The sequence below is a fragment of the Nanorana parkeri genome, unplaced genomic scaffold (assembly GCF_000935625.1).
Source record: "Nanorana parkeri isolate BGI_ZX_2015 unplaced genomic scaffold, ASM93562v1 scaffold3221, whole genome shotgun sequence".
Taxonomy (NCBI): domain Eukaryota; kingdom Metazoa; phylum Chordata; class Amphibia; order Anura; family Dicroglossidae; genus Nanorana; species Nanorana parkeri.
Window position 1 is genome coordinate 26,836 of NW_017309489.1, and position 12,804 is coordinate 39,639.

At 46.7% G+C, this 12,804-nt stretch overlaps 1 protein-coding gene across 1 annotated transcript in view; it reads left to right on the forward strand.

The window, feature by feature from the left end:
- Positions 1 to 10,453, forward strand: part of LOC108802930 (solute carrier family 2, facilitated glucose transporter member 1-like) — a 19,246-nt gene extending 8,793 nt beyond the window's left edge. The window contains exons 2-10 of the mRNA XM_018574774.1: positions 2,466 to 2,558; positions 5,789 to 5,949; positions 6,952 to 7,192; positions 7,278 to 7,440; positions 7,980 to 8,167; positions 8,291 to 8,395; positions 9,292 to 9,393; positions 9,612 to 9,815; positions 9,922 to 10,453. Of these exons, the coding sequence (XP_018430276.1) occupies positions 2,466 to 2,558; positions 5,789 to 5,949; positions 6,952 to 7,192; positions 7,278 to 7,440; positions 7,980 to 8,167; positions 8,291 to 8,395; positions 9,292 to 9,393; positions 9,612 to 9,815; positions 9,922 to 10,125 (1,461 nt within the window). The 3' untranslated portion in view covers positions 10,126 to 10,453. The remainder of the gene's footprint in view (positions 1 to 2,465; positions 2,559 to 5,788; positions 5,950 to 6,951; positions 7,193 to 7,277; positions 7,441 to 7,979; positions 8,168 to 8,290; positions 8,396 to 9,291; positions 9,394 to 9,611; positions 9,816 to 9,921) is intronic.
- The last annotated feature ends 2,351 nt before the right edge of the window (positions 10,454 to 12,804 follow it).

Consider the following 12,804-nt stretch of genomic DNA (forward strand, 5'->3'; position numbering starts at 1 on the left):
AGAGCCCCCACCAACACTCCCCCCCCCCCCCATTAACTTGATTTATATGCGAGGACGCTGAGGGAGATTGCACAGCCGGAGGAGAGGGGTGAGCAGTCAGGATTGAGGATCCGGTGAGTATAACTTTTTTTTTATTTTAGACCCTAGACCAAAACGAGCAGTTAACCCTTGCAGCGCTGGGGTAGTCCTACTGCAAGGGTCCAGGTGTCACTTAAGTTATGTTTCACATTTGGTGGTCACACCCCTGATAAACTTTCAGATCCCTCGGTGGGCAAAGTCTTACCTGTGGAGCTGTGACTCTGATGGATCTGACTTTCCTGTGGTCAGATGATTGCAGGATGAATGCCGATTGGTCGCTTTGGGTTCAGTGCCATTCTACAAAGGTGGGAAGGGAAGGAACGCTGGACGAGTTATTCATTTTGCTGAATGATATGAGGAAATTGATTTGAATTGGCAGCTTTTTGGTTTACGGCGGAGAAGGTAATGGCTTAGAATCAGGATTTGTGAAGCCCCCCTGGCGGGACGTAAAGCCGCTTAGCCTATGTTAGGACATTGTGTGTGCGTGTTGGGAGGGGGGTGTTGTTGTTTTTGGAAATAATTGATCCATTGACGAACATGCCGCCCGGAGAACAGGCTTCACCTTCATTACACGTCTGAACCCAAAACAAGCCAGCAATTGTGTGAAGGTTATGCCGACCTGGCAGCTCTGGCACTACACAAGCAGCTTTCTTTTTTATGAGAGGAAGATTTTCAGGCCTAGCCGTCAGGAGGCAAAACCTAAGCTGGCCAATCAACTGTCCACAGCGGACGTAAAAGAAAATAGCCGGATTTGACTTATTGATTGTCACTGTGTCACTGGAAGTCTGTATCTGGTACTTTATTGTTCACCGTTGCAGGAGAAGTTCATCATTAACTGACACACAAAGATCGGCTGCTGACATACAATGACGGCTATCTTCAGGCCTTGTTCACACAGAATGCGGTGCGTTCCAGAGCGGTAGCTGCTGGAACGCACCGCAAATCGCTCACACAACTGCCCCCTGCGTTCTGGGGCAAGCGGTGCATTTAATTCAGGGCTTGATCTATTTTTTTCGTTTGCAGTGGAACGGAACGCAGGCAAAGTTTTGCCACACGTCCGATCGCACTGGGGGCGGGGGGGGGCGTGGAAGCGTTGCCATTTAATTCAATGCCACGCCCCCTCCCACCCCAGATCGCAGGGGGAAGTTTCGTGAGCGATTGCGGTGCGTTCCAGCAGCTACCGCTCTGGAACGCACCGCATTCGGTGTGAACAGGGCCTCAGGGTCTGTTCACCCCATGTGATAATTGAAGGGGTTCAGCGATCACATAATAAACTACGGTCATGGCAATGTCACTGATGATTATCACAAACGATCCATGTTAGGGGGAATTCCGGCTCGCTTGATGGCGTTTTGACGAATGAAAACAATCGGGACTTTGCTTGTTTGAGTAAGAGAGGTGAACCCCGACATGTTGGAACCATCAACACTTTCCCGAAGGAAATCATCTATTTTCTGTTGCAAAGTGTATTCCATGGAGATCCCGCCAGTATCAGCATCTTCCTCTGCAGGGTGACAACGCTACTCCAATGCATTGTCAGCCTGCGGTGTCCTCCTCCAGTTGGCCGTCGGGCTGTCTCTCCGGCGTATCAGGAGGAGATTGTTACGTAGCTTCCTAAGCTGCCCATACACGGCTAGATTTTCAAACAAACTTTAATATACAAAAAACTGGTTAGAACCAATAATTCCATCGGAGACGTGACCAATATTGCTGGAAATTTCATTTGATTTTAACATTCGATTTTGGAATGAATGAAGTTTCCCCCCAACTAATATTATTATTATTATACGGGATTTATATGGCGCCAACAGTTTGCACAGCGCTGTACAATATAAGGAAGACATTACAATCACAATACAATTCAAGATAAGATGGTAAGGAGGGCCCTGCCCCTGAGGGCTTACAATCTAAAAGGGAGGGGCCAGTGATACATGAGGAGGGAGCTGCGTGGGGATGAATTGTCTGAGTACGTGATGGTCGAGTGGTTAGGTTGAGGTGGGATAGGTTTCCCTGAAGAGATGAGTCTTTAGGGATTGCCTAAAGGCAGTCAAGGTGGGAGATAGACAGACAGGTTGGGGTAAAGAATTCCAGAGGACGGGAGAGACTCTAGAGAAGTCCTGGAGGCGTGCATGGGAGGAGTTGACGAGGGAGCGGGAAAGCAGGAGGTCTTGGGAAGAGCAGAGTGGGCGGTTAGGGTGATACTTTGAGACCAGGTTGGAGATATAGTCGGGGGCGGAGTTGTGGACGGCTTTGTAAGTGATTGTTAATATTTTGAACTGTATCCTCTGGGCTATTGGAAGCCAGTGCAGGGATGTATTGTAAATCTCCCCCAGAAACCAGACAGGAGGTGAAGGGTGAGATCTCTGATGTGTGTCTCTTTCTTCCAGATGACGATGAGGTTAATGGTCGCCGTGAGCGTTGCTGTACTTGGATCACTGCAGTTTGGCTACAACACGGGAGTGATCAATGCCCCGCAGAAGGTAAGTGGACGTTTAACCAATCTGATTTTCAGACGTCCAATATTCGGAGTAACTGCAGCTGACAGATACATAGCTTGAAAAGGACTCGTGCTCACTCCCTGCCCAGTAGCTGGAAGTCTAAAGAACAAGGGTCCCCAGCTATTTAGAAGACTGGGGTAAGATAGAAGCTTCATTATAGCCTTAGATCCATGGTTTTCATGTCTTTTGCTGGCCTCCTGCCCCGGGGGAAGAGCCAAGCGATGGTTGTCCTATATTAGGAGTCTGGTGATGTGTCACCGGGACCTCACCCAGGAAGGCAGCAAGTTATCTGGGGTAAAAGTGGGCATAGCTTCTACGGTAGGCACTGACCAATCATATTGCAGCAGATCGGCGTCAGTGCTGAAACATAAACAAGACAGGCTCTGGGACGTGCAGCCGAGCCTGACCTAAAATAGTACATCTCATTAGGAAGATTAACCTGCCTCCCGAGGTCCCATCATGCCTCTGGATCCCCGGGAATAAAAGGATCCTGTTAACTCTGTTTCTGCTTGCACAGATCTGATATACCCTCGGTGATCGCTGACACGGGTGCAATCTACTGGCGCCGCTCAGTTCTAAACTCTCTTCTTTGTGGCAAAGTAACAGAGTGGGGGTGATTTACTAACCTAAGCGTATTTATCAACCAAAAAGTCTCTAAAAGCATATTTCCACTAATGCCATATATGGGAAAATCATGCACGTGACGCATATATAACGCTGCTTCACAGTTTAGACACAAATGGTTAGCTCATGCATTTACATTCCTGCATTCATCAACGCAAGCAACACAACATAGAGCTAATTTACACAGCATCACCTTGCAATTCATGCACAACACACCTGCTGGGTGTGTACACACTACAAAGGTGTTTAGATTCCACCCATAGAGCATGCTGGGAGGGAACACACTACAGAGGTGTATACATGTTCGTGGCGTGTTTATAAGGTTAGTAAATCAACCCCAGTGCCTCAGTATTCGGCCTCCATTGCTCTTAGACAGTGAAAGTGTCATGAATTCTTCGCCCTTCCACTGGTTCTCTTCTAATAGAGCTTATAAATGAAGCATCATACACCTTCCTTGCTGAATAGGGACAAATACATGATTCTCCAGATCATTGCAGACCCCAAGAAGCTCCACCCGCTGCCTTTATTGGTGATTAATGTCTTTGCATACTGCAGCAGACGGCTCAGATGATGCTGGCTTCATGTAGGCGCTGACACGGAGACATACGTCATACAGCTAACAGCTGAGAGAGCAACGTTTGCCTTCCCTGCCCATCACTGAATTACAAACAGGTATGGGGCAGATGAGAGAAGTTGTGGCCTGCTATGTTAAACTAGATATGTTCTGCCAGTTCTTTATGCCGGACCACACCTCTGCCATCTTCCTGTCACATAAACCTCTAGCCGGCCCTCCAGGCATTGAGGCTTGCCGTTGCGCAACACATCAGTCTGTCATTCTAGCTCAGGCCCCAGCTTGTTCTTCATAAAATCTCAGCTGAGGGTGGAGCCTGGACTGCCGGCTGCCGGAATGGAAGAGGAACAATGATCTGCACAGCTGCGTTTTGTGCCGGGGACGTTGTGCCAGTCTTGCTGTTCCACATGACACGGCTTGGCTCCCCGGCATTGTTTGCTGTGTCTGCGCTGTGCCTCACTTTCCTTGCATGCCAGGAAGTGGCGCCGGCTCAGGGAGAGACTGCTGAGTCACAGTGACCATCAGATCGGCAATTAACTCCCTCAGCATCAAGCTTCCTTTTAGGCAAATATGGACCTGGGGCAATGATCAACTTAGAGGTCCCAACTTCTAAGGGGTCCTCTATACTCCAGTCCTATCACCCTAGAGGTGACCCTCCTCTCTAATATTAGGGGTCCTCTATACTCCAGTCCTATCACTCTAGAGGTGACCCTCCTCTCTAATATTAGGGGTCCTCTATACTCCATACATATCACTCTAGAGGTGACCCTCCTCTCTAATATTAGGGGTCCTCTATACTCCAGTCCTATCACTCTAGAGGTGACCCTCCTCTCTAATATTAGGGGTCCTCTATACTCCAGTCCTATCACTCTAGAGGTGACCCTCCTCTCTAATATTAGGGGTCCTCTATACTCCAGTCCTATCACTCTAGAGGTGACCCTCTTTTCTAATATTAGGGGTCCTCTATACTCCAGTCCTATCACTCTAGAGGTGACCCCCCCTCTCTAATATTAGGGGTCCCCCAACATCTTCAAATGGGTTATTTTACAGCAGCTCCCAGTTACCAATAACAACATAGAGGTTCGTGGTTCTCCTTGGGTTGCTGTTGGGCCGGAGGGAGTAGTTCTGTTTAGGGCAGGATCATGCAGAAACAGGTTATACATGCTACTGAATCCATACAGCTCTGTGTACAGCTCGGTGTGCAGTTATTCTACCAGGGCCAGAGATAAAATCTTTCAAAATAGAAAGTGTATTACAAGTGATCTGTCACAAAGGGCAGCTGAGGGCGTAAAACTCTAAAAATAACTGAAATATCCAAATACCACAAATAAAAGATTCAGCGCGGCCTCATCGATCCTTTCAGGGGCATTATGAAATGATATATATGCAATCTCCCACATACTAGGCCCTGACCATCTGTAATAGTACATTGGCCTGCTTAAAGGTCACATCGGAAATTTCCCGACATTACATGTCTGCAATTGATTTGCAGGGTGACATGTTTCCATGTATTTTGGGAGCTGGTGACATGCAAATTAATGCCTGCATGCGTCAGCCAATCACAAGACTCTTCGCCCACACACCCTCCCCGGTCAGCTTTGTGTACAGAAGAGGAATGTGTGCCTGGCAGAATGCACTCGGTAACCCTTGGTGTGGGACGGGATCAGATGACAATTGCAAGTTCTCCTACTGGCTCGCTAGCGTTTACATCAGCTGAGTAAACGCAGTAATAAGATCCCAGTACATGTCCGGGAGGCAGGAACATGAGGGGGGAGGGAGGCGAGGAGGCTGCAGAGACACCTGCTGTTAGGGAACCACTATTACACCATATTGCAGAACGGCCAGGAAAAGAACAATCGGCGTGAAACGTGACCAGCCCATTAAATCTGCATGTAGGCCACACGTTATAGCAATAAAGGGACTGCTGCCTATGAGCTAGATAAAAGTGTCCGTCAGTAAATCTCAGGTACCGTGGTTGTGTTCCTCAGTTTCGGTGACTCCCTTTGCTTGTTTATAGGTGATTGAGAAGTTCTTAAATGAGACCTGGCTGAATCGTTACAATGAGCCCATCTCGGACAGTACGCTGACCTCACTCTGGTCCATCTCCGTTGCCATCTTCTCAGTTGGCGGCATGATTGGCTCTTTTTCAGTGGGACTGTTTGTGAACCGCTTTGGAAGGTACGTTGTGGTTTTATGACGGCGTGCATCTTATTTACAGAACCCGCAATGTATACTCGTGTAATACAAGATGAAGTTATAGATCTCACATGGAGTTACCAGATGCTCTGAATGTTAATGATCTAACTCCACAATCTGCTGCTCAGAGTTTCCCAACAGGCAAGAGTTTCTATTTATAACCGAGACAGGTCTATGAAGGTCACCGATTGAGACATCCTGACCTCATGCTTCATGTAGTCACAGGACACCGCAAGGGTACAAGATCAGAACTTCAGTGCTCGAGGTTACAAAATAAGATTGGAAAGTCACGCAATACATTGTGAATAGATGGAAATGCAGCCCCCCCCCCCCGTAACAATCTATCACTTGAAAGATTTCCCCAGCAGCCAGTTAAAGGAGAAGTACGAGGTCAGGCCTTTCCCCATAGTTCTCCTTAGGGTAACGTGAGGACACAAACTAGCGTCCTCCCCCCACCCTAGGCTCAGTATATAGGGAGCTGCAGCTCGCGGTATACTGAGACGTCACAGCCGGAGCGGATCCAGACAATTATGCCTGGCTCCGCCCAGTTGCGTGAGTGACAGCTGGCTTGGCCTATCTAGAGGCAGAGCCAGCTGTACCCGCCCCCTCCCCGTCCGTTCCGCCAGTCAGCGCTGGAGGATCGGAAGCAGTGACGGGATCGAGAGGTGAGCGAACGCCGGTATGTGTTCCCTCACCTCCCGATCTACTGAGCCGACCTGTGACAGTCTCATTGTCCCAGGTTGGCTAGAACTATGAGGAGGAGTGACAAGCCCCTCCCCCCCCTCATACTTCTCCTTTAAGGAACCTCATACATTGTAACAGGGAAATCACAAAGAAGAGACGTATCAGGGGAATAAAGACTTGTCACATAACTGCTAATCTACATCTCCAAAACATCGATTTGACTATATATACAGTAGTGGTCCATTCACTACTGGTGTCCACGAAGGACAACTAAGCTTGTTTTCTGGCATTTTTCTACAGGCGTAACTCCATGTTGATGGCCAACATCCTGGCATTTATTGCTGCTATATTTATGGGCTTCTCCAAGCTCTCATACTCCTTTGAGATGCTAATCATTGGCCGGTTTGTGATCGGTCTGTACTGTGGTCTCACTACTGGATTTGTCCCCATGTACGTTGGAGAGATTGCCCCTACATCCCTGAGAGGTGCCCTGGGAACACTGCACCAGCTGGGTGTTGTGGTTGGAATTCTGATTGCCCAAGTAAGTAAAAATATGACTGTGTTATATGGGGAAAATGATTGCCATGAAGAGCTGCCGGCAGTAACTTCTCCTTCTATCTGTACAGATCTTTGGGCTGGAGCCGATAATGGGCAATGACTCAATGTGGCCTCTACTTTTGGGATGCATCTTCGTACCTGCACTGGTCCAGTGCGCAGCACTGCCCTTCTGCCCCGAAAGTCCTCGCTTTCTGCTCATCAACCGCAATGAAGAAGATAAGGCCAAAAGTGGTGAGTAACCAAACTGCCTAACCTACAAGGTCAGGTCTTGAAATAGCTAATTGGGTGGTGGTCCAAGGCCATAAGCCATGAGGTCTCGTTCCATGCGGTTTCCACCACGGCTGATAAACATTTGACTCTGTGGGGGTGATTTACTAACCTAAACACACGCACGCACTAGGTGCGTGTGATTGTCACACAGCAAAACGTATTTATCAACCAAAAAGTCTCTAAAAGCATATTTCCACTAATGCCATATATGGGAAAATCATGCACATGATGCATATATAATGCTGCTTCACAGTTTAGACAAAAATGGTTAGCTCATGCATTTACATTCCTGCATTCATCAACGCAAGCAACACAACGTAGAGCTAATTTACACAGCATCACCTTGCAATTCATGCACAACACACCTGCTGGGTGTGTACACACTACAAAGGTGTTTAGATTCCACCCATAGAGCATGCTGGGAGGGAACACACTACAGAGGTGTATACATGTTCGTGGCGTGTTTATAAGGTTAGTAAATCAACCCCTGTTTCTCATAGTCTTGAAGAAGCTTCGAGGCACCACAGATGTTACTGCTGACATGCAGGAGATGAAGGAGGAAAGTCGTCAGATGATGAGGGAAAAGAAGGTCACAATTCTGGAGCTCTTTCGGTCACCACTGTATCGCCAACCTATCTTCATTGCTATTGTCCTTCAACTATCCCAGCAGCTCTCCGGTATTAATGCGGTAAGGGCTCCACCAATGGCCTTGTTCTCTAACATGTGGTTCTATATTTCTCGTCTGCTGTGATGAGAAAACACTGAACGTTCAAACTCTAATGTAGGTTTCTTTTTTCCCCCCTTGGTTCAGGTTTTCTACTATTCCACCATGATCTTTGAAAAAGCTCAAGTCGAGCAGCCAATCTATGCCACCATAGGTGCTGGAATTGTGAACACCGCATTTACTGTTGTCTCGGTGAGTAAAATGCACAGAATTTGCTATAAGCCAATAGAATGGAGACATAGAAATGGGACTTTATAAAACTCCTAAACCACTTTTGTAAGATAGACAACATGCTGGGAAGACACAACTAAACTCTGATATCATGAACTGCCCTTGTTAGTGGTTCTCCTTGGGTTGCTGTTGGGCCGGAGGGAGTAGTTCTGTTTAGGGCAGGATCATGCAGAAACATGGTACTGAATCCATACAGCTCTGTGTACAGCTCGGTGTGCAGTTATTCTACCAGGGCCAGAGATGAAATGGACAAATTTACATAGAATGACCAAAAGCTTTCAAAATAGAAAGCGTATTACAAGTAATCTGTCACAAACAGCAGCGGACGGTATAAAACCCCAAAAATCAACTCTTAAATATCCAAATACCACAAATAAAAGATTCAGCGCGGCCTCATCGATCCTTTCAGGGGCATTATGAAATGATATATATGCAATCTCCCACATACTAGGCCCTGACCATCTGTAATAGTACATTGACCTGCTTAAAGGTCACATCGGACAGTACATGTCAGCAATCGATTTGCAGGGTGACATTTGTCCCATGTATTTTGGGTAGGGATGCACCGATACCACTTTTTTACGACCGAGTACCGATACTTTTGATCAAGTACTCGCCGATACCAATTACCGATACTTTTTCTTAAAAGGGACAGGTCACATTTTTTCTAAAGCAATACAAACTAATGGTATCGGAGTACTCACCCAAATACTCGGTATCGGCACCGATACTAGTATCGGTATATCCCTAATTTTGGGAGCTTGTGACATGCACATTCTGATATCATGGACTGCGTTTGTAGGCTCAGGTAGACCAGTGAAAGAATGAATGATGAGATTTTTTCTTTTATCTTACAGCTGTTTGTGGTTGAGAGAGCCGGCCGTCGTACGCTGCATCTGATTGGACTGGCAGGCATGGCCGGGTGTGCTATACTGATGACCATTGCCCTGGTATTGCTGGTAAGTGTCAGGTGATTAAATACAAGTCGGCCTAGTAAATTATAATGAGAAGATCTCCGTTGTAGTTTGTGTCTGGAAAGTAAGCGGTCTACAGACGTTCCTGGTGCAGGACTGCACATGAATTCTATATTTAGTTACACTGACATGGCTATTCTCAGCACTGTACAGGAACTATACAAGGATATCCATATTTAACCTCTCTCCTTTGTCTTCTATAGGACCGTGTGTCAGAGATGTCCTACCTCAGCATAGTAGCCATCTTTGGCTTTGTGGCATTCTTTGAAATTGGACCTGGTCCCATCCCATGGTTTATTGTGGCAGAACTGTTTAGCCAAGGTCCCCGACCTGCAGCTATTGCTGTTGCTGGCCTTTCCAACTGGACATCAAATTTCATTGTGGGAATGTGCTTCCAGTATGTAGAGGTAAGTGGCTCACATCTCGGCTGACTTTACAATGCAACGATTTAAACATGTGAAGGCCATTGTATTGCGAGGACATCCTCCTAACCAGATCTGTTTTCCTTTGCAGAAACTCACCGGTGCCTACGTCTTCATTATATTTACCGTGCTTCTCATCGGCTTCTTCATCTTCACGTTCTTCAAGGTGCCAGAGACCAAAGGACGCACCTTTGATGAGATTGCTTCTGACTTCAGGCAGGGGAGTGGCCAATCCAACATGGATAAACCAACTTCTCCAGAAGAATTGCACAGCCTGGGGGATTCCCAAGTGTAAACCTTTCACCTGCAACACTTACCTCTGGCCATTTCCCTCTCCTTCTCTACCCGTGTCCGGCCTGCCATTGTATTATCGGTGGTGCAGAGGGACTTGGAGTGAGAACAGCGAGAGGGAACAATCTCCTCTTTTAGTTTATGTTGATCATAACAAGGCCTCCATCTGAAATCTTGCCACCACCTCAGGGCGGCACAGCTAGACAGCAAACCATTTTTCAAACAATCCTGCTCGCTGCATTTCAAACCTTCTTGAATAACCACAGGGTAGATCTAGTGTTCCTGGCAGGCACAGTGCCCGTAGGTGGGTAGATGAAGGGGAAAGGAAAGAACATCTCTCTGATTGTTTATTTGAGTCAGCTTTCAGGCCTGCGACACTAGGCAAGGAGTGGGGTGTCTTCTCACCCGCCATGCACTCCGTTTACGTACTGTAGTAGCATTTCTTTTCACTTGTCAGAGACTGTGGGGGGAAGGAGAAGAACACGGTTTGCAGCAATTACAATTCTGTAAGTTTAGACAACAGAAGCTTCGGAGGCTGAAATACTTTTCTAGCATTGGTTGGCGGTGGATGACATACTCAGGATGATGTGATCAAGGAGAAGGCTTATATGATGGACTTTACTTGTGCAGCCGGAGAACTCTGCACGGAACTGACGCAATGTATGTATATTGCCACCTGCGATGTACAGAACTTATCTGTCTTTCAGCAATCACAGTGCCTAGTCCTTCTAGCTCTTTGTCTGCATCGTCTGTATCTTACAGTCCATAGCTCCTTCTCTCCACAGCAGTCATTTCATTCTACAGAATATCTAAAGCAGGTTCTGATGGTACAGATTTTATGTGTGTGTGGAGATTTGCCATTCCATTGATGTGTAATATTTGCCGCAGGTTTGCAGGTACAAAACACCCCTCCGTGTGTGATTAGCGGCTTCGCCCAGCAGTAAAGTAGGACATTTAGCATGTTCCCAGTGGGGAGAGTTCATACATGAACTGCACTGATGACTTGTCCCTGCGCTGCTGGGCGGTGGGGAGAGGTCAGCCAGCACTGACTAGTACAGGACATTGGAGGGTTGCTCCCCATTAGAGCGGGGCTTGTTAGCAGCAGCACTGAATACTTTACAATGGCTGTGACCCTGCCGAGCGTTTTCTTCCACGTGTCCTCCACCCCCCAACGGAGATACACAAACCTGCCTTATCTTACGGTTCTGCTGACGCCATGCTGGGCCTCCGGATAGTGATAGTCAACATTTATCGGTCTGGTATGGGTCCCCTCTAAGAGGCAGGAAGACTTCCTAAGCCGCCCATTCCCATGATATTCATGTCAGCCTTTCCTTAACGATTCCTATCCTTGAGCTTTAGGCTTGCCTTCCTGATCTAGCCACAAGCAGAGACACATTTCTTTGTATAGTTTTAAAGATATTTATATATATATATATTTATAGGTATATATATAAATATATATATTTTTGTTGGATGGTATTATTAGACAGGTGTAAGTTATAGTATACCTGGAATGCTGTACTGTAAATATAACTATTGTAGTTACAAAACGTGGTTTTTGCACAGTAGGTCAACCGATGTAGAGTTCAATTTTTATTTTCCACTTGTAACGTTTCTTAATGTAAAGCTTTTGAATGTCTCACGACCCTATTTTGTGTGTATTACACTGTCACCATAGCTCTGTGTACAGAACCTGAACGAGGTGGATGCGTCGATTCATTCCTCTGTGGCCGCACTCTTCTTACTGACAAACCTCCGGCAGAGTTGTCGGCCTCCCAGAGAGATGAAGGAAAGGAGATTTCCTGCTAGAAATGAAGTTCTGTATGTAAATCTATCAAGTAGTAATCATGTTTCCTCAAACTCATCCCTTGTCTCATGTTGAGAAAGAGACCTTAATGACGACATTGCCTGACATGCAAATTGGTTTGCGGGCTCCCAGATTTCACAACGAGATGACAACCCGGCCGCCAGCCATCGTTCAGCGTACTGTATTGCCATTGTGTGTTGTGTTGTACTGCACTCGTATAACACAGTCTTGTTGTTGTTGTTGTTGTGGGTCGCACAGCCGGGAGTGGATTGGTGTTTATCGATGGTTGGAGTCATATAATACTGGCGTGTTTGTCGGCGTGTATGTGCATATATGTCTATTGTCACAGGGTATGGAGGTCAGTACCGATGACTTTCATTTCATTATTGTTGTTAAATAGTTATTTTTTTTTATTTATTGTGAGTTTGTAACATAAACCTCTAAAAATAAAAGTAACAAATGGAAAAAAAGCTTTGCGTTTGAAATAAATCACTGGAGGGGACCGCCGACATTACCGAGGGGAGCCGCGTACAATACGAGGACCCGGGCCCAGATTTATCCATCAGGTATAACATGTGTCATCAGATAATAGACCACAACGTCCTTCCACCATACAATGAGAGTGAAGAGGAAGGACAGACATGGGTGAGACACACCGCCCATCACAAGTAACCCTTCCATACACAACCCAACACAACTGGATGGACCTGTCCTCAGACTTCCTCGTCTAGAAATAGAGCCGGAATTTCCTCACACACCTTCACAGGAAGAACATCAACAACGCAACACCAATGGATCAACAGGCCGGCAGATCAATCAGCTCAATGCAGACAGCAAATCCAGAAAACAAGATAGATTCTATATGAGACCCCCCCC